This window comes from Anguilla anguilla, chromosome 12 (assembly GCF_013347855.1).
Source record: "Anguilla anguilla isolate fAngAng1 chromosome 12, fAngAng1.pri, whole genome shotgun sequence".
Lineage (NCBI taxonomy): Eukaryota > Metazoa > Chordata > Actinopteri > Anguilliformes > Anguillidae > Anguilla > Anguilla anguilla.
The window spans coordinates 2,217,992-2,243,902 of record NC_049212.1 but is presented as its reverse complement, the minus strand read 5'-3'; the positions used below and the strand labels follow the sequence as shown (position 1 = coordinate 2,243,902).

General features: G+C 42.8%; 2 protein-coding genes across 2 annotated transcripts in view; both read left to right on the top strand.

Annotated features, from left to right (window-relative positions):
• LOC118209894 (NACHT, LRR and PYD domains-containing protein 3-like) overlaps positions 1-25,541 on the top strand; it is a 178,251-nt gene extending 152,710 nt beyond the window's left edge. Inside the window, exons 8-13 of the mRNA XM_035385619.1 lie at positions 8,724-8,897; positions 10,633-10,794; positions 11,272-11,280; positions 11,832-11,878; positions 12,105-12,322; positions 25,500-25,541. Coding sequence (XP_035241510.1) covers positions 8,724-8,897; positions 10,633-10,794; positions 11,272-11,280; positions 11,832-11,878; positions 12,105-12,322; positions 25,500-25,541 — 652 coding nt within the window. The remainder of the gene's footprint in view (positions 1-8,723; positions 8,898-10,632; positions 10,795-11,271; positions 11,281-11,831; positions 11,879-12,104; positions 12,323-25,499) is intronic.
• The window catches only part of LOC118209722, a 411,967-nt gene that overhangs the window by 247,061 nt on the left and 138,995 nt on the right, over positions 1-25,911 (top strand). The gene's annotated exons all lie outside the window — the stretch shown is intronic.

Sequence of the window (25,911 nt, the reverse complement as noted above, 5' to 3'; positions counted from 1 at the left end):
TGCAGTGCCTGGTGTTTGCTCTGTTTCCTGCCTTTCTACGCTGTAAAGCGTCTTTGTGACGGTTTGTAAAATGTCTGTCTGTAAAAAGCACCATGCAAATAAAACTGAATTGAATACTCCTCAGTGAACATATGCACTTCTCATGCACAGCAAGCAGTGCAGTCTTGGTGGATTTCTCCACCAGGGTTACGATTGTAAGCTAAATTTCTCTTTAATCATCTCGTGTTTGAGACACACCTATGGGGAAGTATAGACAGCTCCCAGAATGCCTTATGCTCACAGCTGAGATGCTGTCAGGCCAGCAAGGGATGCCTCCTCCCCTGAGGGGAGGGTGGTGTCTGGCACATCCCATGTAGGGAAGTACTGAAGACATTCCACCGCCCAAAGCTATAGCCAGGACCCAGGAACAATGTGAAGTACTGAAACCCATAGCAGATGAGGGGAGATGTGTGTGCCTCACACAGAGCTCACCCCCAGAACTGAGTGGGCTACCGGCCACCTGGTGACGTTCAGGTGCTAGAACCTAGCAAAACCCAGCCTGCAGCTGAATAAATTTCCTGCAAGGAGACCCCATGGAATAGGGCCCACGATGCAGCCATGCTCCTCGTAGAATGAGCCCTCAGGCCCAAGGGGGGCGTTATCCTCTTTGGATCATATGCCATAACAATAGCTTCCACAAGCCAATGGGACAGCCTTTGCTTAGAGATGCTTTCCCTTTGCAGGCAGGGGCCCAGGTGACTAAGAGCTCTTTCTAAAAGCCTTAGTCTTTGCCATATACGTGTGGAGAACACACACAGGACACAGCATATGCTCCTCTTCAGAGAAAGATGGTGGGTGAAAAGCAGCAAGCTCCAACATCTCACATGTGAAAGCAGGGAAGCTTTTAGGCATAAAGCCTGGATTGCGCTTAAGAAAAACCCAATCCATATTAGGGGAGAATATTGTGCATGAGAGATGCACTGAGAGCACGTGGAGGTCACTGACTCACTTAGCTGAGGCTAGTGCGAGCAGCAACGCTGTCTGGAGAGACAGCAATTTTAAATCTGAGAGGTACTCCGGATGACAGAATGATCTATTGGAACATGGAGGGCTGACGTTCGTGGGGAACAGAGTGTGTGTGGATCAGAGCTCAATCAGTCAGGACAGAAAGTAGATCAGGTTCATTTCTAAAACTAACTGCACGGGTTCAGTCATTTTGGCAGTTTCCTGTTTGCTGTTTGAATAAGACACTGTACTGCTGCTGAACGTTTTCAGTTTTTTCTGCTTCAACCTCAGAAAGAACCCTCTGGATTCTAATCAGCAATAAGGAGTTTCACGTTCTCTCTGCCTTCTAGTTCATCCATGAGCTAACTGCCTGCAATCAACCTCAACAGCTTCTGTCTCTCCTGTCTCTCTCAATCTTCACTCTGTCCCTCCTTCCTCTTCATCCTCTCCTGCTGAGTGTGTGGTATGTTTAATCATTCCGTCCCTGTTAGTGGTTAGCGGTAACTTGACCCGTAATAAGTGTAGATTAAATGTTAGAATGATGAAGAAGCTTGCTGAATTGGAAACTCGCATCCATACCTTGTGAGAAGCTGACAGAATCCCCCCCCCCCCCCCTCATTTATAGGCTCAAACGGCCTTAAAGAGAGAGCCTCCAGCTCCAGTGATAAATCCCAAGGGGAAATTAGCTTTTTAGCAACAGGCAGAGAATAGTAAGCGCCCTTCATGAACCTGTGAATGAGGGGGTGCTGCCCCACTGCATGGTCTCTGAACCCAACATGACAAGCAGTGAGAGCTGCCAGGTCGACCTTAAAGATAGTAAAGGATTTCTCTTTATTTGTAACAGAGCACTGGTAAGGCACTGACTGACAAGAGGCACACCATCTTTAAAACACCTGACACTTATTGTCATGAAGTGGCCTGGCAGAGGGCGCTCTCATGCTCTGGATGGTTGCAGCCACGTGAGGGGGAAGCCCTAATGCGTTGAGGTTATGCCTCTCATGGGCCAAGCTCATAGAGCTACTCGCTCGGGGCAGGGGTGGTGTATTTCCCTGTTCACCTGAGACAGGAGGTCCATGCGTAGCGGGAGTGTGCATGGCTGTACATAAAGGAGAGGGATAATCACTGCAGTAACATTTCCAGAGTCTGGGGATTGAGACACCATTCCCCATTCAGTGGGTTTCCCCTTGACAGCAGATCAGCGCTCGTGTTCAGAATTCCTAGAACATCAATCAATCAATCAAATTTTATTTTTTATAGCATATTTCACAGCAATTGTCACAATACGCTTCACAGACAACCCTGGCCTAAACCCCCACAGGAGCAAGCCTAAAGCAAGATGGGTCATGTGTAACCACAGAAAGAAAACAAGAAACAAAACAAACAAAAAAAGCATAAAAATCAAATATGGAGAAATATTTACAGTTGTGGAGTACAAATCAAATGTGGAGTTTTACAGATTTCATATTTAACCAGCTTAATTGGGACAATGCAAGTGACAAATGTTTAATAAAAGCTAAAAAAAAAAAAAAAAAAAGTGGGGGCTTAATTTCTCTAAACATAGTTCTTCGGGATCACTTTACTTCTCTTGCTAGGCAGAGGGTAGAGGGCATAATGGTCATTATACAGTAAGAAACAAGGAGACTCCTCACTCCTCAAGAAAGTTTTCAAATAATTTTCAAATACCCCCACTTATTAAATTTTTTGTGCAGTTTATATTACTCCAAAAGGTCTACCAAACATTTGGTACGGGGTTTTAAAAGAAAAAAAAAAAGACTTAATACATCAGACTTTTATTATCATTATTATTATCATTGTTACAATAATAATTAAATGCAGCACAATAATTAGCATTTTATATTCGCAAAAGCGCGCGAGAAAAAAATGAATGGATGGATTATAGGGCAAGGACATGCAGAAAATAGGTGCAATGTGTGGAATTTTCGAAAGACGCCACGTTTTCAAAAATTAAGTTTCTACCAGCAGTAAAAGTTAGTGGCAATAATCAGTTGTGGTGTTCTCATGCAGCCACTAGATGGCGCTGCAGTGTAATTCCAGTTGAACACGATCATGCCGCAGTTGCATTGCTGGTAGAACGTGCCAGATGAACTGAAGAGTAGCACAGCTCGTACACGGGTCCGGCACAGCTTCAGGTACAATATCGCAGGTCTGACCAATGATATCATGACTGCTTAGATAAAACTTTCGTGTTATTTTATATACTGGTGTATATATTTAAGTTGTCTGTGATAGTACGCTGCTTAGTTCTTCACTGGCTCCACTAGCTAGGATTGTTCATGAAGTAACGTTAAGGTAGGTTGGGCTGCTAGCTAGCTAACGCCTGCCTGTGAGTCAAAGCCAAAGCTAAATTTACAACAACTGCAACAATTGTCAACTTGAGGGTCATGTTGTTTGAAGAAAATGATAAAAGAATATTTGCCAAAGGTCCGTTCAAGTTCAATGAACAAGGCGAACGTTTGCAAACTATTTCAAACTTTTTTTCCGTTAGCTTTGTGTTCGAAGCGAACGTTGGAAAACATAAGCGAACGGTCTGAAAAGGTAGAATGATATTTGCAAAGTGTTAATAGTCATTATCATATAATTGTTTTATGTAACTGTAGTTCTATATTTATTTTCAAAGAATAACTAGCTAAGGTAACAGAAAACGGCTCAGAGCGAGCTGTCATCGCTATGGTAACCAACCCACCCTCCTAACGGCCACATTTTAAACAGTATCGTCAAGGTTACCGTCACACTAAATTAGAATTCGCAATTTGTATCCACTTTTTAAGTCTGACGTCACTCGTGACGTATTGACCATTTCCGGGTCCAAACCAGAGACAGTGAAAAGGTCCTAACGCTCCTTCAGATCCCGAGCCTATGTACCTTTTCACGATCACTTCTTTAGTGAGGCACCATTGAGGGGTCAAAAAGGGTCTGAATTCTTTCAACTCCAATAAAATCAATGCTCTACAAAATCCAGCATTCTAAAGCAGTTAAAACAGCTACATTATTATTTCGGTTTTCAATTGTTGTTACCTCCCCTCCCCTTTTCAGTGTCCGATTTCACAATTGATATCAACGATGAATCACAGTTCTAGTTACTGGCTTCATTTAGGAATGTCAACAATCCGGAAAAATACTGAATCCTCCCTTATTATGACAGTAGATGGGCGTTCCGTATTTAAGTCATGTCTACGGGACGCATTTTCATCCATATCTTTGTAAAGGATTGTGTTTCTGTGGTGGAAATGAGAAAGGCATTGTGTTAACACATAAACCCAAGCTATCTATGTTGATAGGGCACACATGGATTGTAAAAATAGATATGTGTAATACTATGTTTATATATTAATTAAAATGAATTTTTTGTCTGTTTTTAAGATGCCACGTAAAACAATAGCTGAAAGGTCTCAGGCCTATAGGGACAAAATAAAAGCTGATCCAGTGAAATATCAAGAGCGGCTAAAAAGAGACAGGGAGAGATACCTGAGGAAAAAAGAAAGAGGTAGTGAAGGCAATATCAGATGTGCCAAAGCGAGAACAAAGAAAAAAAAGGAGACAGTGGAGAATTAACCAAAAAAATAGATGTGAGAAAATCAAAAAGCACTTTCGATGCAGGTCTACCTTTCTACCACCACACCACCACACTCTCCAGATGCCTTGCAGCCAGAACAGGTTGTTGACTTAACTGCCACACCACCTTCTGCCCGACCACAAACAGAAAAACAGAGGGGAAGGAAAAGGGTTTTAAGAAACCGTTCAAAAGTATATATGTCTCTGTATCAAAGCAATGTCAAGCTTGAAAGTGCTTTGCGGAAGGTGCAGAAGTACCGTAAACGATATGATCGGTTGGTAAAAGAACTTAAAAAGGCTGACTCCCCAAATACTAAATCAAAACGCCAAATGGCAACAACACAAAACACTCTAAGAAGAACCTTAGTGTTCCATAATGTACTGATTTCAGAGCTGAGAGAAAGATATCAAACTCTCCAGTCAGAAAGAGACCAACAACTGATTTCAAAGATAATAGCAGGAAAAATCCTTAAAAAGTATCGACTACTCAAAATGGCACAAACAGAATTTGGATTTTCACTGGGAAGAATGAGAAATAATGAAAAAAGGTCAACAGAACTTCAGTACACTAGGAGGAAGCAAAAGAACAGTATCAGCACAGCCACAGATTAAAAAATCAAACAATTCTTAGAACAAGATGAGAACAGCACAGCAACAACTGGAAAAAAGGAGACTGTAACAAAAAGCAAGATGAAAAGGCAATAACGATTCCTAAATGAGCCCCTGGACAAACTTAATGAGAAGTTTAGGAAGCAGTATCCTGAGATTAGGATTTCATACAGTGAATTCTGCAAGAGACGTCCTTTTTGGATTGTGAAGCCCACAGTTAAGGACAGAGACACATGCCTCTGCAAGACACATGCCAATCTCCAGTTTATGGCAGACAAGCTGCTATATCACAAAGTTATCAAGAGCAGCAAAATTGAAGATTTGATTGTCTCTTTGTGTTGTGATAACTACACCAAAGAATGTATGTACAGGGAATGTCCCGTTTGTGTAGCTAAAGAGCTGGAAACCTCAACCTTTGACCCAGGTGCCCAAACATCTTGGTATGAATGGAAGGGAAAAGCTGAAGAGAGAGAGAAGAACAAGAAGGATGGTACAAAAGAAAAATTCATAGCCCACTTGACAGTTAAGGAGAAGATTGATGGTACTCTCCATACCTTGCTGGAAGACTTTTCAACAGGACTAAAAGAAAGGCTGGGGAAGCATGTCTACAACATCAGACACCAGTACGCTGCTCTTCGTGGTCTTAAAGAAAATGTCAGTGAAGATGAGATTGTCCTGCATATTGACTTTGCAGAGAACTTTCTCTGCAAATACAGCAGTGAAATCCAAGCGGTTCATTTTGGGGATTCACACCAACAGGCCTCGCTTCACGCTGGTGTGGCCTATACCAAAAGGGGTGTCATTTCAGTCTGCTCTATCAGCTCCTCTTTTCGCCATGACCCCTCAGCTATTTGGGCTCATCTATCAAAGGTTCTCACTTACCTGAAGAATCAACATCCCACTGCTTCAGTACTGCACTTTGTCAGTGATGGGCCGACGACACAGTACCGATCCAAAAAAAATTTCTACCTCTTAACCAACATGCCATATCAAATGGGCTGGAAGAAAGTGACTTGGAACTTTCTGGAGGCTGGCCATGGAAAAGGCCCTGCTGATGGGATAGGGGCAGTGGTAAAAAGAAGAGCTGATGACCTGATAGCTAGAGGGAAGGACATTCCAAATGCTCGAGTGCTCTTTGAGGAGCTTCAGCAGCAAAAGTCCACCATAGAGCTTTTCTATGTTGGGCCAGATGACATTGAGGCACTGGATGTTCATGTGCCATCTCAGCTGCAGACCATTATTTTGCATTGTAAAAGCAGTTTTGTCTCACGACAGTTCAACAAAAATGTTTCAAATAAATGTTTCTACTGTTTTCAATTGAATATTTTCTACATCCGTGTTCATTAATTGTCATTTCCGCAACACAATGTCATTTCCACAGCACCCTGTCATTTCCATCACCGCACACATTTTTGGAAAATATTCAAAAAGTTACAACCATACATTAAACATTTCTCCACAATTTTGGAGATCATACTCTACTTAATGCAATAATAACATCTATTTATTTCAAAACAGTATCTACCCAAGCCAACATTATATTTCAGATTGTGGTGGATGTACGTTAAGCCATTTGGCCCTTGTGACATTTAATAAATTTAATTCGCAAATGTATAATAATTGTAAAAAGGTATCAACTGGCAAAACTAGTTATGAAAATAGTCATATATTATTATGGGGTGACATATGTCATACTATTTTTAAATAATAGTCATATATTTAGTTGTGGTGGAAATGACATTTGTTCATTACGGGTCAGAAAATATGTCAAAAATGACCAAATTATCTTGTGATGGCAGTGCGTCCTCTCTTGGACCTTAAAACTAGACAAATTAGGTAAACTTATGAGACTGTGGTAAGTGTGATTTGAACAAGTTTTTTTTTTATAAGTTCACAAGGACAAAAGTGCTCCTAGTTGAAGAAACCCCCTTATATTAACCGCTGTTTTGAATACAATGAAATGGTTAGCTAGCTAGCTAACTGGCATAACAAGCATGCTGTGAGACCATTCTGACCTAAAACCAAGAATTTTAATATTGGGTAGGTGACAAGTGACGGCGAACCTATCATAAAGCTAACTGGCATTCAAAACCCGTTTCAGAGGGTCTTAGAAAGACGTTATGTCTACACTGCGCGACCATGCCATTTAAAAAGCAAGACAGAGCTAGGGAGATTAATTTGATTGAGTTATGGTTTCGCATTGTGCTAATTGTATGGTATTAAACAAGAAGGAACTATTTTTTCTTGTTAGAATCATTGGTTTCATAGAATTAACCACCAGTTTTTGCTTAACAACGGTACAAATAGTAAAACGACCATTATTTTCCAATAACGGGACAGCCCGTCGCGGTTTATTCCTTACATATAACACAGTGGTAAGAATATATGGTAGCAGGTGTACAGTAATGATAAACTGTAATGTAGGCAGGTTGTGCACTAATAATGAGAACTGATAAGGACAGGTAGGATGTGAACAGCTAGCTAACGTTAGCACCCACTGGCGCCAAACTTTGTTTTTCTTCATTCGTTTAAGAACTTAATTATCAACTGCAGCCATTTCCTCTTCTCTTTCTCATCGCAAGGAAAGCAGTAGAATGACAATTGAATTGTTTTTTTGGACTCGGATCTATTCAAACAACAAGGGACACAGCACTGCGACATGTTGAAAAGACGAGAGCCTCAGCCAACGCAGTAGAGCAGTGGTTCTCAACTCGGGCCAGAAAGGGCCGGTGTGGGTGCAGGCTTTTGTTCCAACCAAGCAGTTACACACCTGATTCTATTAATCAAGGTCCTTAGTAGAATCCGGTGTGTAACTGCTTGGTTGGAACAAAAGCCTGCACCCACACCGGCCCTTTCTGGCCCAAGTTGAGAACCACTGCAGTAGAGGCTTGGACCTGGAAACAGTATTATCGGAAGGTCCATACGTCACGGCTTAACAAGCGAATTGAATGCGGTTTCATTTTACCTTTGTGAAACTTTTAAAATTAGTGCCAAAAACGCTGTATTAGTTAACCACAAATTGTTTGATAACTTGATGGTTAGAAGATTAGGAAGGAAATACTATGATAACAGTAGTGTATTCAGCTAATGGGGTTCACGTGTACATTAATAATTATATTTATCTATTCATAGTGATGAATATTGAACGTTTTTAAAACGTATAGATGTTCATGGACCAAAGAACATGTCAGGCGAGGTAAAGTGCACCACAAAAATGCTTTTTTTTGTGTTTGCAGATTAGGTGAATGTTTGCAAGTCAGATAAGTTCATCATATGAAAAGGGTTAGGCAATGAATCCCTTGCAGTAGACTCCCAACCTTGTGGTTTCATCATATTTATTGGTGAATAGAGCCCAGTAATTGCCTTAGACTTTTGTGAATTAGTCAGAATACGTAATGAACTTAATTTACACACCCCTCCCTGTTTTTGTGTGTACATCTCAGGAATGCGTAGGTGCATATATATCACCTGCCAAGGTACACATTGTCACACCTGTGAATTTGTGTGTGTGTGTGCATGTGCGTGTGTGTGTGTTTGTATGTGTGTGCTCTCCACAGGCTGGGATGGTGTAATCTCACAGAGGGCTGCTGTGATGTTCTGGCCTCAGTTCTGCGTTCTCCTCACTCAGAACTGAGAGATCTGGAGCTCAGAGACAACGAGCTGCAGGATTCAGGAGTGACAGCACTCTCTGCTGGACTGGAGGATCCACACTGTAAACTGCAGAGACTGGGGTGAGTACAAACACACACCCCTTCAATAAATAAGGGCTACAATGTGACTAAATACAACACTGATGTCAATGTTTCTAATGTGAAAACAGACACTCCACAGAACTGAAACAGCATATTCCTGTTCTTCCTCTTGGAAGAATAAGACTCTATACACATGAATGTATAAAATGAATTAGTCCTGTTTCCTGAACTGTAGTGGGGTGTTAGTCTTGCATAGCCAGACCCATCTCCACACTTTGTTTCAGCGCTGTGCCGGCGCTGGAGAAAGGTCTGGCTCAACCCATTATCATTCCGCTATAGAGGAGAAAAACGCTCTGGCTTGTTTGTATTTCTTTAAACCAATCACAATCGTCTTGGGCGGCGCTAAGCCCAGGATGCAGTGACGGTGCCCTTGCAAAATAGTGTCGTAATGGAGTACTGGCCAGCAACTATTTTCTCGTCCGTGTCTGGATCTTGCCCGGCGTACGCTGCAGCTACCCCCCTTGACTGCAGGGTTTTCACCTGGTCCTCCATTATCGCGACCAAGGGGGACACTACCAAAACCATGGCATTTTCACGCCATGTCTCTGTGTTTACCCTTGCTAGCTCACTGCAGACGATAGGCCAAGCTTGGCATATGAAACTTTTTCCATAACCGGTGGGCAAACATTCAAGAACGTCCGTCAGACAGCAAATGTTCTAAACATATTCTTTGTATTTACAACCATTCACCGAAAGAACCAAGCAGGCCTGCCTTATTGCACGATCCGAATCTTAGTCAAAACTTGCCATTTTCAGCGTGCAGGTTGCTAGCTTGGAGGTTGTTGTTGTTTCACGTAGCGACGGGGACTATGAAAACGGTAACACGCAGATAGCGGAAGGGGAGGTGAATTCTGATTTAAATAGTCAGCCAATGGCAGGCTTATACCCACAGTCTGGGTCCTGTTAGTCAGACTAGTGGGGTGTAAACTCAAATGCGTTTGATAATGACTCATTCCACATCCATTTTAATTAATATATATTTACACACCGCTATGTGTTTGACACACACAGCCCTGTTAGTTTATATTAATGTGTGTATGGTGTGTAACACACTGCTGTGTGTTTGACACACACAGCCCTGTTAGTTTATATTAATGTGTGTAAGGTGTGTGACACACTGCTGTGTGTTTGACACACCCAGCCCTGTTAGTTTATATTAATGTGTGTAAGGTGTGTGACACACTGCTGTGTGTTTGACACACACAGCCCTGTTAGTTTATATTAATGTGTGTAAGGTGTGTAACACACTGCTGTGTGTTTGACACACACAGCCCTGTTAGTTTATATTAATGTGTGTAAGGTGTGTAACACACTGCTGTGTGTTTGACACACACAGCCCTGTTAGTTTATATTAATGTGTGTAAGGTGTGTAACACACTGCTGTGTGTTTGACACACACAGCCCTGTTAGTTTATATTAATGTGTGTAAGGTGTGTGACACACTGCTGTGTGTTTGACACACCCAGCCCTGTTAGTTTATATTAATGTGTGTAAGGTGTGTGACACACTGCTGTGTGTTTGACACACACAGCCCTGTTAGTTTATATTAATGTGTGTAAGGTGTGTAACACACTGCTGTGTGTTTGACACACACAGCCCTGTTAGTTTATATTAATGTGTGTAAGGTGTGTAACACACTGCTGTGTGTTTGACACACACAGCCCTGTTAGTTTATATTAATGTGTGTAAGGTGTGTGTGTCCTTCTCTCTGCAGGCTGTCAGGCTGTAGAGTCACACAGAGAGGCTGTGATTCTCTGGCTTCAGCTCTGTGTTCAAACCCCTCACACCTGAGAGAGCTGGACCTCAGCTACAATCACCCAGGAGACTCAGGAGTGAGAGCGCTGTCTGCTGCTAAACTGGACACACTCACACTGCTGTAAGTACAGAGAGTTTACACACTGCGCCTCACACACACACACACACACACACACACCTGAGAGAGCTGGACCTGAGATACAATCACCCAGGAGACTCAGGAGTGAGAGTGCTGTCTGCTGCTAAACTGGACACACTCACACTGCTGTAAGTACAGAGAGTTTCCACACTGCACCTCACACACGCACACACACACACACACACCTGAGAGAGCTGGACCTGAGATACAATCACCCAGGAGACTCAGGAGTGAGAGCGCTGTCTGCTGCTAAACTGGACACACTCACACTGCTGTAAGTACAGAGGGTTTACACACTGCACCTCACACACACACATACAGATGCACACACACACACACACACAGAAGGGGTTGGGGGGGGATCTACAGTGGAGGATGCTGCACGGGATCATTGCAGTAAATAGTTTTATTTCTGTGATGAACCCGGCAGGATCCCACCATTGTCCATTCTGCATGGAGAGAGAAACTGTTAATCATTGTTTTTCGGGGAGTGCCAGACTTCAGCCGATCTTTTCTTTTTTGGGAAGTTTATTTTGATTACTAGGGGAAACATTTACAAGTAATATTTTTATCCTTGATTTCCAATAAACACAAAGACAGATAAGTGCCAGCTCATTAATTTAATTTTGAGGCGAGAATAGCTGTTTCTACAATTGAGTAAAATATGATTGGTGGAGGGGACAGACAAGATGTGGTTGTTGGAGTTAGGGGTTTGGTCAGGGACACAGTGATGGTGGAGTTTCAGTATTACAAAGCAATGGAGAACCTGAGTGTGTTTCAGAGTGTGCGTGTTATAAGGGTGTTTAATGTTCAGTGGAGGGGTGGGAGCTATTTTTGCACATGGAATAGGGCGAGGGAATGGAATAAGTTTCCTTTGTGACAGATTTGTGTGTTTTTCATATGATCGTGGTTTTGTGTTTTATTGTGTCTTTGTTTTTATTTATGTGATGTCATTGGTGTGTTGAGAGTGGAAATAAAGGATTGTTAAAATTAAAAATTCTGTTCTGCTGTTCTTACAGTGTGGACCATGGAGGAGAGAACAGGACCAAACCAGGACTCTGGAAATGTGAGTGTGTATCGACACAGAACAGTTTCCATAGATACACACTCTGCTCTGTGTGTGTGTGTGAGTGAGAGAGATTTCTCTCTTACACACATAAACACACAATCAGAAACGCACACGTACACAAACACACACACAGAGGTACTATGACAGCCCTTTCTCTCTCACACACATAATGAGGTGAATATTAATAATGATAATTAATCTCATTAATGTCTCTGGTGTGCAGACGGCTGTCAGCTCACACTGGATCCAAACACAGCGCACAGAGCGCTGTCTCTGTCTGAGGGGAACAGGAGGGTGACACACACACCGGGAAGAGAGCAGCCATATCCTGATCATCCAGAGAGATTTGAGCACTGGGAGCAGGTTATGTGCAGAGAGAGTGTGTGTGAGCGCTGTTACTGGGAGGCTGAGTTCACTCTGCCTGAGCAGGGGGAGAGATGGGTTGATATAGCAGTGACATATAAAGGAATCAGCAGGAAAGGAGAGGATTCTGACTGTAGGTTTGGAGATAATATAAACTCCTGGAGTCTGAGGTGCCTTAATCCCTGGTCTTCTCTACCCACTGACTCTTTTCCGAATCACTATTTCTATGCCTGCCACAATGAGGACGAAATGAAAGACCTTTACCTCATATCCTCCCGTGCAGCAGGAATGTGTGGTGATGATGATGATGATAGTGATGATGATGGTGATGATGGTGATGGTGGTGATGATGATGATGGTGATGATGATGATGGTGATGATGATGGTGATGATGGTGGTGATGATGGTGATGATGATGGTGATGATGGTGGTGATGATGATGATGATGCTGGTGATGATGATGATGATGGTGATGATGATGATGGTAGAGGAGTGCGTGTGTACAGGGTAGGAGTGTTTGTGGACCGTCCGGCTGGCACTCTGTCCTTCTACGACGCCTTTGATTCTGACACACTGATGTTCCAGTACACGTTCCACACACGCTTCACTCCACACACACCCCTCTGTGCTGGATTTGGAGTGTATGACTCCTCCTCAGTGTCCCTCTGCCAACTGGAGTAGAGACACACACACTCATGTGCGCGCACACTCTCATATACACATACACACACACACACACTTATATACCCACTCATATACACATACACACACACACACACACACCACACTCATATATCCACTCAAACACACACTCATATACACATTCACACACACACACACACTCGCATACACACACACACACACACACATACACTCATGTACACATACACACACACCACACACACTCATATACACACACACACACACACACACATACTCAGATACAAATAGACACACCCACACCTACACACACGCATGCACACACACACTCATATATACATGCACACACACACACACACCTCACTCATATACCCACTCACACACACACCACATACAGTCATATACACATACACACACACTCAATCACACACACACACTCAGATACACATAGACACGCACACGCACCCACACCTACACACGCACACACACACACTCATATACACATACACACCACTCAACACACACCTGTCTGTGCTAGATTTAGAGTTTGTGACTCCTCAGTATCCCTTTGCTCACTAAAGTAGAGACACATACGCACACGCACACACACACTCTCTCACTTACTCTCCAGCACACACACACATACTCTCACACACACTGGTGTACGCTCATGCACATGCACTCATACACCCACGCATGCACACACTCATGCACACACACTCACAAACTTACACACACATACACACTCTCTCACGCCCAATCACACACATCCACACACACACACACACACTTCACTCAACACACACCTGTCTGTGCTGGATTTAGAGTGTGTGACTCCTCAGTATCCCTTTGCTCACTAAAGTAGAGACACATACGCACACACACACTCTCTCACTTACACTCCAGCACACACACACATACTCTCACACAGACCCTTTCTCTCTCACACTCACACACACTCACAAATACACACACTGGTGTACACTCATGCACACACACTCACACACCCACGCATGCACGCACTCATGCACACACACTCACGAACTAACACACACATACACACTCTCTCACACCCAATCACACACATGCACACACACACCTACACACAATATCTTGCACACAAAAACACACACATTCACCAGTGCACTCTCACACGCACACACACATGCATGCATACGTACACACTCTCATAACCGTATGCACACTCACACACACACACCCGCTCTCTCTCACACATACACTCACATCCACAGTCACACACATTCAGGCAATCTCACGCACGCACACACACACAAACTCATGCACTCACGCACACACACATACATGCGTGCAGAGACACAAACACGTGTCAACACACACACATTCTCATTCCCATACGCATGCACACACATGTATAATCACACACACATTCTCTTGCCCATACACACACATGTGCACACACACACTCATGCACTCACACATACGCACTCACACAGACACACATACATGCATGCACACACATTATACACGTCTAAAAAACATTCTCATACCCATACACACACACGCGTATAAACACACAATCATTCACAAAGGCACTCTCACGCACACACACACACACACACTCATTCTCAATCGCACACACACACACTCCCATCCACAGTAATTCACTCAAACGGACGCACACACACACACGCACACACACACAAATGTATAAACACACACAAACACATTCTCTTACCCACACACACGCACCCGTGCACACACACACATACTCATGCACTCACACACATGTACACACACAGACATACACACATACATGCGTGCACACGCACACACACACATACTCACATCCACAGTCACTCCCACAAACATACGCACGCATGCACAAACATTCACAAATACACACACACAAACACACTCTCACCCAATCACACACACACACACGTCGACACACTTGCAACCTTCCTTGACCAATGCCTTACCAGTGCAATTTCAGCTGTACCCAATATTAACCTCAGTACAGCTTAAACCCTGTACATAAGAGTATGATCTTTCAGCATCTTCAGGTTATTTCAAATGTTAAAGGTGTGTTAATGTACTTTTGATTATTAAAACATTAATATAACACTGAGTGTAATAATGGCAAAATACTGCAGGGTAAAATGTTTTTGAAGTAATAACTCTCTCCTGTATCTGCAACTTTGTATAAGAGAAGCCAGTGGCACTCCTCCACTTAAATGTGCATTTTACTAGTTTTTACAGTTGCTTTCATACATTTTCATAAGAGTTCCAATGTGCAAATTTCTGTGGGCAAATGCAGCTGATAGGGAGAATGCAGAATGGTCACTGCAGTGTACTTATTTCCTTTTATTACTGTAAACAATGATGGGTTGAGTTTCCTTATTTATTGGGTCTGTTGCTTTTATTTTCTGTATTTTCAATAATCTTCAATGATTAAACCTGAATTATAATAAACATCAAATGTGTTGGTGTTATGATTTATTATTGTGTGATGTATTTAACTCCTGTGACACAGTAGTACTTATTTCATATTCTGTATGGGATTATGTTTGGGCTCAATATGAGCAGATCAGCATGGCGTTATAATCTGCACAGTTGAAGCAATGACTTTCATCTACAGTAGTGGAAATAAATTATTTAATAAATTATAAGAAAAGTTGTGTAGTGTCTGATGAGTGGTTGCTTCTGTTATTGTAGTGTAACCACAATTCAATACATTTAGAAAAGTCACTACTTGTCTATTGAGCAGGTGTATTTATATTACCTCTCAAATAAATCGTTTTCCTGCAGGTTTTAACCTGTATCTGCTGCACATCAGTTGAATGGATTAGACCACGAACCCAAAGTCAAGGAAGAAGTGTAGTTTGCATGACATCCAGTCTCTGAGATGTTCCTGAGACCCTACAGTTTTTTTTTCATTTTTTCAGATGCATTTCTAGTAACTGCAGTCACACATTACAAATGCATTACAGTATGATATGATTGCTTTGACTCAATGTGCAAAACACAAATTGCTGTACCTACATACAAAGTGCAAAATTCTGAATTGCACACTCAGTTTTCACAGTACTGTCACTTCATATTAAGACGTCCAAATTGTTATTGCTAGACATGCAGATTGTGAACTAAAGTCAACATGTTTGCAATTCTGTCTCATCACTTCCAACCACATTGCCCAGGTGAGTTTCATTGCAACACGATTGGTAATCCCTTCAGCACTACATAAAAGGCTGATTTACAGCACTACATTCAGCACTTTCTGACAACATGGAGCAGCCCAATGCAGTTACATTACATTACATTACAGGCATTTAGCAGACGCTCTTATCCAGAGCGACGTACAACAAGTGCATTGGTTCACGATGTAGAGGTGCAAAGGAAACACTAGAGTGAAGTAAGGATCGTAGTGCCAGAAGTGACCACATCCATCAGGACTCCAACCCTGTAGAGTAATCTGTTCAGCAAACAATAATCCTACCAAGTACAAACTAGCACTGGAATCACATTTGCCTAATCAGACAAAAACAACAATCCTGCCAAATAAACTAACGTAATCATATTATCCTAACTAGGTACAGTGAGCTAAACTATAGGCTACGGAGGGGTGGGGAGAGGTGCAGCCTGAAGAGATGAGTCTTCAGTCTGCGTTTGAAGGTGGTGAGATTCTCTGCTGTTCTGACCGCCACGGGGAGGTCATTCCACCAGCGAGGGGCCAGGACAGACAGCAGACGGGAGCGGGAAGTACAGACGCGAAGAGGGGGAGGTGCCAAGCGTCCAGAGGTGGCAGAACGGAGAGGTCTGGCTGGTGTGTAGGTTCTGATGATCCTCTGGATGTACCCTGGTGCTGACCCCTTAGCTGTCTGGTATGCAAGCACCAAGGTCTTAAATTTGATGCGAGCCATAACAGGAAGCCAGTGGAGGTCAGTGAGCAGGGGGGTGAAATGGGAATGTCTGGGGAGGTTGTAGTTACCAAGTTACACACACACAAAGCACGATCTATAAGTCATTACTTCAAATCTACGCCTGCCATTAAAAGTATTAATATTAAAATTGTGCCAAGTTACATGAAACAATATTGGCTATCTTAACTCACACAAATTAAACAAGCTGTATTCCACAGCAATGCCACCCAATGTTTCCTAAATTCTTTCAAGTAATCTGACCTTGTTAAAATATTGTCTGGATAATTTGTGATGGCAGAACAGCTGTGGAGGTGTGGCATTCAAATCTCTTTGTGCATGTGCGTGTGTGTGTGTGTGTGTATGTGTTTGTGTGTGTGTGTGTGTGTATATGTATGTGCACGTGTGTGTATATGTGTGTGTGTGTGTGTGTGTGTGGGTGGGTGGGTCTGGGGCCTGGCAGGCTGTGTGTTAATGTACTCTGAGGCAGTGTGCATCAGCGTGCTGTGTGTGCTCTGTATACAGTAACAATAAGCTTTGTCAGTGCGTCGACCAGTGCATTTCTTTGAAATTGCACCTCCATCCTCATGCTAAATGGAATTTAATAAAATCATTATATATCGTGGCAGGAGCTGGAAATGGGCAAAAGTATCGGAGTATTTTTTTGACAACTATCAGATCTGTGAGTTTGTTGGAATACTGTAAACACAAAGCAGATGCATTCTGCCACCTGGTGGCCATGTGACAATACAGCAAGTGCTCCAGAGGTTGAGTTTCAAGGCAAAAGTTGACAGATTCTCAAGAGTTCACTGAACTGAAAGTAAATTACAATGTAAAAAAAAGAGAAAAGGTAAAGAATCATCAATGCCGTGCCTAACCTTGTGTGCAAAGTGCAGTGGGTCCATCTTGTTTTTGGTATCATTGAGTATAAATGACAGCACTATTGTCTCCAAAAAATCTATTGCAAGTGATGTCAGAGTGATCATGCTGGCTTTTTAACATGATTTTTGACAGTACTATTCTTTAGAAGTATGTGGTCATAGTGTAACATTAATCAATGAAAGGGCAATGATAGACTATGTATAATCCCAGCGATATACAAACTGTTCTTGATTGTTAAGACATCATCTGGGTAATTTGTGAGACACAGCAGTTCATAGCAATGTATCCAGCAATGCTTAAAACATGAAAACAACTGTTGAGGTGTGCAAATGACAGTTGAACAAATTAAAGACTGCAGTACTTTAAGGCACAGGATGTTCCGTTTAAATCTCACTGTTGCAGAATATAAATGTCTGGTTTGGCAGGGCATTTTTTTAACATATTGACAGGAACAAATTTGAAGCAGGTACACGAGGTAGACAGGACCATACCAGGTCAGACAACCGTTTTCCACAGTTACAGGTTTTGTTACAAGGAGCACCAGAGAGGTACACATGCCACAGCTTGCAGAGGAATTCTCAGAAGTTTTCTAATGCCATATGCCAGTACTTTCATTAACAGGAGCGAGCTTGTCTGAGTAAATGTCTTCCTGTTTTAATTACATCAAACACCCATGTGATGGAGCCAGAACCATGACAAGACCTTTTTTAAAATTAATATTCCTATTGCTATGAATTTGTTTTTTTTCCTCTTTTTATTTTTTAATCTCATTATGAAAAAATAAAAAATCCATAGTATTAGGATAAATTGTAAGTCCTAGAGTGGAGGTTTTTATTATAAGCCCCTAGGGGTTTCTTACCCTACACAATCCCTGCTATGTTTGTGTTATATACTTTTGTTTTATCACTTACTTTGTGCGAATAAATAAATAAAAATAAATAAATAAATTGAAAAACGTTATGTTTAATCTTGATGCTTTGCTTTTTAAAAAAAAATCACACCTTTAATAATGTAATAACAAGTTAATAGATTATACACATTAATAGATTATTTTACTCTGCTTGGATGAGAAAAATTAACATTTACCACATTTCAGTTTGTATGCATATATATTTTGTAATGGAACAGAACAGAAAAGCTGTTTTTTCATGCCGGAGGAAGACCTTTCATAAGTGGCTCTGACATGCAGTCATACGAGCGCCCAAGGGGGGTCGCTAGAGAGCAATGAAACGCAGATCCCTGTCTGTCTGAACCCTCCTGTACCCTGGGCAACACAGGCACCAATCGTGCGTCTCCCTGTGGAGCTACCGGCCACAGTTGGCACTGGCACGGTCCGAATTCGACCCGAGGCCGTGAGGCTCATCCCTGCACCTCAGCGTCGTGCCTTAACCGAATGAGCCATCCAGCAGCCCCAAGCCTAATTTCAATAAAATTACACCTTACCAGCATCCATAAGAAATACAGACTACCATACAGAATGCCAAATCCTATGTGCATTGATAGGACCCATTCAAAGCAGGCACATGAGGTAGACAGGAAATCATCAGGTCAGACGACATTTTCCCACTGTAACAGAATTTAGTACAATATGCACCAGGGAAATACCCACTACACAGCATGCAGGGGCATTCTCCAAAGACTCACTAAGTTGTCTCAGTCTTGATAGTAGTTTCTAAGCATCGCACATCATAAGGTCACATCTCACAAGCATAGAGGCTCTGTCTGTGGTCACACACGGATGTTACATCAGTAATTAGGCCTCTCAGCACACAACACAACAGCACAGTATAGTGCCTGGGACAGGGGTGGTATATCCTCATGGTGGGTGCCAGAGCTTTTCGGGTCCTCTCAGGAGTGTAGTCGGGACGGCCCTGAGCTGCATTCCATCTTCCCCGTAGCTCTTCATCGCTCTTCGCCCTCATCGCCACGGTAACTGGGAATGTGGAGACTGGGACAAGGCCACAGGCCTAGGCAGAAGTGACCAGGGGTGCATACAGAAATACAGAAACATACACTTCCCTTCACTACCTTAAGCTTCCAAGCAGCTGTACACTGCAGAACACAGTCTGAAGTGCATTAATCATTGCAGGTTTCCCACTGAATCTACAGGAACTGAGGCAGAGCAGTGAAAGAATGGGCAGTGTGCACTCGTATAGACATGAAAACCGTTTTTTTGTTCAATCAAACATTTAATTATTTGCAAAAGATTTTAGTTCACAGTCACATCTACAGCAATTTATTAAGACATGAGAACACCTGTGGAGTTCTAGAAAAGACCGTTGGAAAAATAATATTGTTGTTCTTTTAAACAGCCACTAGATGGCAGTGAATGTTCAGTTTCACGCTGAGCTATTTGTTTCATGGGCGCTTATTAGTTTGAACTGTAATCTCATGTTTGGGCTGTGACAAACATAAACATAATCTGCATGACAAGTAAATTAAGCAGTAATAATGATTTTGCAGAGTTCTGAGAGATAGCCTTGTAATAACTTCAATAATAACTGCAATAAATGGATTACACAAGCTTTCTCTGGTCAGCATGAAGTTTGGCTTTTTGGGCATTACTGTTGCACTATGAGTATCATCAAATTATTGTTGTTGTTGCAGACATCATAAATGGTTGCATGTTTTCACTTGTGAGCAAAAACATGGACACTGATGTTTCTTATTCTGAAGGGACCCTTTATGTTGTGTAAAATTATAGATTCAGTGTTGACTTTGTATCTGTAGACAGAATTGCATAATTCTTTCTTAATTAGGACTATATGGACACAGAGGAAACCAGCACAAACACAGGAACATGCTAGCTCTATGCAAAGAGGACGCGAACCTGGGACTTTTTTTACCGTGTGTGATTTCAGGATTACACATTACACATCAGTGCTCTTATTTCTCCCTAGGAAGCCACAAATAAACACTAATGTGAGTGAAACCAGACCCAGAGTCAATCCTCACTGTCAAGCATTGGGCTTCAGCCCAAATTGCGTTTTTAATGATGCCCATAAAATAGGGAAACTCATAAAGAAGGAGATTGGGGAAGTAAGAGCAGTGAGGGTAACCAGGGGGTTAATTGTAGTCATGTAGTGTCAGTCGAAAAGACCGAGGGACAAGGCTCTTAAAATAAAAAGACTTGAATCGACAAAAGTAGTTAGTTTTTTAATGAGAGAAAGAGCGCTAGGGAAAGGTGTTATTAATGAGGTCTCATTGTCGGTAGACGCCGATTGTTTTTTGGAGGTAGAAGGAGTTTTAGGGGCAAAGCGGATGAAAAGCTATCGGGAGGAAAAAGAACAAGAACATGGATCAGTACTTTTAGAATTTGAGGGAGAATTACCAGAAAGAGTCTATTTAGATTATGTTTGTTACAGGGTGAGGGAATATGAGAGGGTTCCACTGAGGTGCTATTGGTGTCAGGATTATGGACACGTGGCAGCAGTGTGTAGGAAAAAGGATCACAGGTGTAGAAGGTGTGGGAAAGATGGGTGTTCTGATTGTACGGTGTCTAAAGAACAGGCAATATGCTTTCACTGTGGGGGAAATCATGAAGCGGGAGAAAAGCAGTGTGAAAGAAGGAAGAGGGAAAGTGAGGTGGAAAGAACACAAGTGCAGAATAAAATAACATATGCAGAAGCAACGAAGAGAGTGAGGGCAGAAGCGGGAACTGAGAGGAAGGAGCAGAATAGAACTGGAATAGAGGGAAAAGATCAAGGGAGATGTGACAAAGAAATCATGCATTTGAATAGAAGAAGGTTTCTGGCATTTATTGCAATGGTGATTAACTGTGCAAGTGAGATAGAAACAAAATCAGAGAGAATCAGGATGGTGGTGGATGCAGCGAAAGAGATTTTGGGTATAACGGATGTGAAGGGGAACGAAATACAGGGAATTTTGGCGAAAGGGTTTGGAGGGAGTCAGACTCCAGGGATATAGCGAAATAGCAAAAAATCGTGGTTCAGGTATGGGAGGGTGGGGCTATTGTTTTATTTAATTTTTTTTGAGAAATAAATCAGATGCCAATGTACACAGTAGGGGGTGGTAATGCACCAATTTAGGTTTGCCAACCGCCATTAAAACCAGAGAAAAGAAGAAGAAGAAGAAGACTCGGGTTCTGGGTCCTTGTGTTCTTGTGTATGTATCTGCCTGCTTGTGTTCTTGTGTGTTCTGCTTGTGTTCCGCCTGCTTGTGTTTCTGCCTCTGTGTTTTCCGCCTATGTATGCTCTGCTGTTGTGTCTCCTGTGTTCTGCCTCGCCCTTGTCCTGCTCTGTGTTCATTTGGATTTTGAGAAGTTTTGCTTTTTCCCTTTCGGAAGATTTTTGTGTTTTAGAGAGTTGCCCTGTATGGCCTTTTATTTGTTATTCTTTACATTACATTACAGGCATTTAGCAGACGCTCTTATCCAGAGCGACTTACACAACTTTTTTACATAGCGCTTTTACATTGTATCCATTTATACAGCTGGATATATACTGAAGCAATGCAGGTTAAGTACCTTGCTCAAGGGTACAACGGCAGTGTCCTTACCCGGGAATCGAACCTGCGACCTTTCGGTTACAAGCGCAGTTCCTTACCCACTGTGCCACACTCCGTCTTTATTTTTGAAGTAAAGCTCTTTGTTTAAACTTTCCTTTTGAGTTTCCTGTGTTTTTCACTCCGCACCTGGTCCTCTCCCCCAAAACGTGACAGAAGGAACCAGCCAGAGCTGGACCCAGCAGAGTTTTTTTTTCCTTTTCCCTTTTCCTGCTTTTTTTTAGGGTTTTTTTTTGTTTAAACATGCCACCAGTGTGGTGGAGTAGTAGCGTTGGTGGGGCTGTAGGGGGCAGTATTTCCTCATTGATCGAGTAAAAAACCAGTGTCCATGGGTTCATTCCAATCACTTATTTTCACTCCTTGAAACTCTCCCTAGTGTCCTTTCCTTGCTTCTCAGCACCACTGAATGAAGGACGTGAAGAGAAGATGCAAGGATGAGATATGAGGAGGGAGGAATCGAGGCAGCATGTGTTAGGAAAATGGAACGTCCTTGCTTAGCATCAGTTTGAAGCCAGGCCATTTACAGTCGGCAAATGCGGAGAGATGGACCCCAGGTAGATCACACATACGTCACACTCTCCAAAAAAGATGTATCCTCACTGAAGCATCCTCCAGGAGCCTCCTCGCTCCTCCAAGGAGCATTAAACGGATTGGAACGTCCTTAAAGATGGCGGACTTGATTGATTTCCAGGTTACGCGAGGACCGAGATGAGGATGGATAAAATAAGCGATTGGAATGAACCCCTGGTGTAATGACACTGGTGAAGTAGAAGCTCTCTACAGAATGAGACGTAAAGTTGAGACTCAGGCTCCCTGACGTTATCTCAAAGTGATGGGATGGCTTGCTCAGTTCAGGCAACTGACCATCCACAGGTTCTGATTGGTTCAATAAACGCTGACCATCCTCAGGTTCTGATTGGTTCAATAGACGCTGACCATCCTCAGGTTCTGATTGGTTCACTAAACGCTGACCATCCTCAGGTTCTGATTGGTTCAATAAACCCTTCCTCTCCACGTCAGAGTGTTTCTGCAAAAAAAATAAAAATAAATAAAAATAAAATAAAATCCTGCCTTGCACCATGCAGTGCTATATATCTGTACAGGATGGGAGTGACTAATATAAAACAAGATGGCTATGTACATCCTATTTATATACAACATTTGGGAAATTATCGGCCTAAATCTATAAAAATTAATTTACTACGAGAATAACATTTTAACAGCTACCTTTTCTGCCAAAGGGCTGCCCCTCATCTCAGGCACAAGTAATTTCCTGAAGAAGCTGTAGGGGGTTGGACGGGGTTGGGGGGGATAAATATGACATATTTACTGAAATACAGACAGAACTGAAGAAAATGAGTACTCCGCACCCTTTAACATGGGGGTTATCAACCTTTACTGATCTAGAGACCTCCCCAACCCCAACCCCAACCCCCCCCCCCCCCCCACCCAGGCTCAAAGGCATCCAGGAGACCCTTATAAGTTAAAAGATGATATCTATTTTTTTAAAAAGGTTTTAGAAGGATTGTAGTTTGTGGGGGATGGGGGTTCATATTGTGATTGCAGACCATATTGTGGTTGGGGAAGGGGGGGGGGGGGGGGGGAGGGTTTGGGAGATCAACAGACCCCAAAATGCAAACCAAATCTTTACCAGAATCATTAAATGCATTCTAAATGCAAGCTGCATGTGTTATGCAGTAGCAATATTTCATTTGTTTTTTGACAGGCAGGTGGATCAAGCTGTTGATTGGGTCCAACCCCCAAAATCTTGCTAATCACATGTTCCCACTGTGCCTCGCCTTTGGAAAATGTCCAAATAAACAAGTCAGAAGTCAGAGCAGGGCAGGTCTGTAGGTTTCCCTGTTGACCTTATCCACGGCCTTCCAAAGACATGGCTATTGCCTGCAAATATTGGGCCAAAACCAATTTCATGGCAGATGAGAGGAGAACGAGAGAGAAGGTGAAGGCTGATGTCACATCCTTTCTTTTCTTGGCCCCGGTCATGTTGACGGTCAACAGCAAGTGGCAGCTGGTGAGGGTGCTGGTCACAAGGTCATTTCAGAGAACACACCTCCAGCAAACATGACCAAGACCTGACCGTGTCACAATCAGCATAGTAATCCTCTGTGTCTAAATCACACATCATAGGAATACCTCCTCACTGGGACTGAGTGAAGTCATAACACCACAGAAAGACACAAATTGTATGATATGTTCAGTTGGATTCCCTACTTTTTGCAGGCAACTGGAAATAAAGTAAAACAGAACTGGAAGTAAGGCACAAGGTTTTACTCTCAACAAAAACAAAGTGTACACAACTCAAACTCAAGTAGAAACTTTATTAGTAAAACAAAAGAGGCCAAGTCTAGCATTAGCATACTTTTATCTACGCATCAAGTGCTTAGTGCCACAACAAGATTAAGTACTTTAAATATTAAAATACAACAGCCACACGGTTATATATCTTTATCGCTATAGACTTCTGCAAACGGCACATGTAGCAGCTACAGCTCTTTAAATAGCTTTAAATATTCTTCTTGACATGCTATTTTTCTTTTGCCAGAGCCCCATCTAGTGGCTACTCAGCACAGTGCAGTACAGAACACTCAGACAGCCAGGAGTAGGACAGCAGGGTAAAGACAGTTTTAGGCACAGCAGTCCTGCCCTCTAGTGGACAGGAGGCTCCAATGAAGGTGCAGCAGAGTTCCCTAGATGACCGACCACTGCAGGATGCTCATGTCCTTCCCTCCGGTAGAGATCAGGTGACTGTCGTCATGGAGAAAGGCAATGTTGGCCACATGGCTGCTGTGGCCTTTGTAAACATGACTAACAGCCGGTTAAGTCGATAAAAATCAATAAATATTAAAGTATCCATATATTAGTCATTGTTGGTAACCTGTTGTATAAGTGGAATAAACCCCTCCGGGCTGTCCCGTTAGTGGAAAATAACCTCAGGCGCATCACCACCCCCCTCCTACATTATTTTCCAATAATGGGACAGCCCGCTCTGGTTTATTCCTTATATATTAAAGCCCTGGTTTACAGTGATTTTAGAACAGCTAAGGGGCGTTGTTAGGCACGATGTGGGGCGTCACGTACACACGCACACACACACATACTCACACACTCACACACATGAACATGCACACACATACTCACACACTCACACACATGAACATGCACACACATACTCACACACTCACACACATGAACATGCACACACATACTCACACACTCACACACATGCACACACTGTGGCGCCCCGATCCCTTATCGGTGCTCCCCACAAGACCACCAGGACGGCCGAGCCCATCGACACCGGCGGCCGCTAGGAAAAGTCGTGAGTGGGCGTTACCTGCCAAAGCACAGTCTGGAAACATTCAGGACCCTGGACAGCACCAGGCAGACCAACTGAGGTGACACCGGGCAGCACCATGGACAGGGCTGTAGCAGAGGGAAGGTAGGTGGAATTTTCCACTCTGCAGCACACCTGAAGCTGCTTGACGGATTGGCTGCCACCGCCCACCTGAAGCTGCTTGTACTGATGAGCACGCAGGCTTTGTAGACCAGCACAAACACAGGAATGGCAGAGTTGCTGGGGCTTCCTACTGAGCTACGCCGGGCGACTCTCTACACCTGAACCTGAGACGGTAAGCAGCCGTGGGCCAACTCTCTTAAAGTGGATGCATAATTGTGATGAAC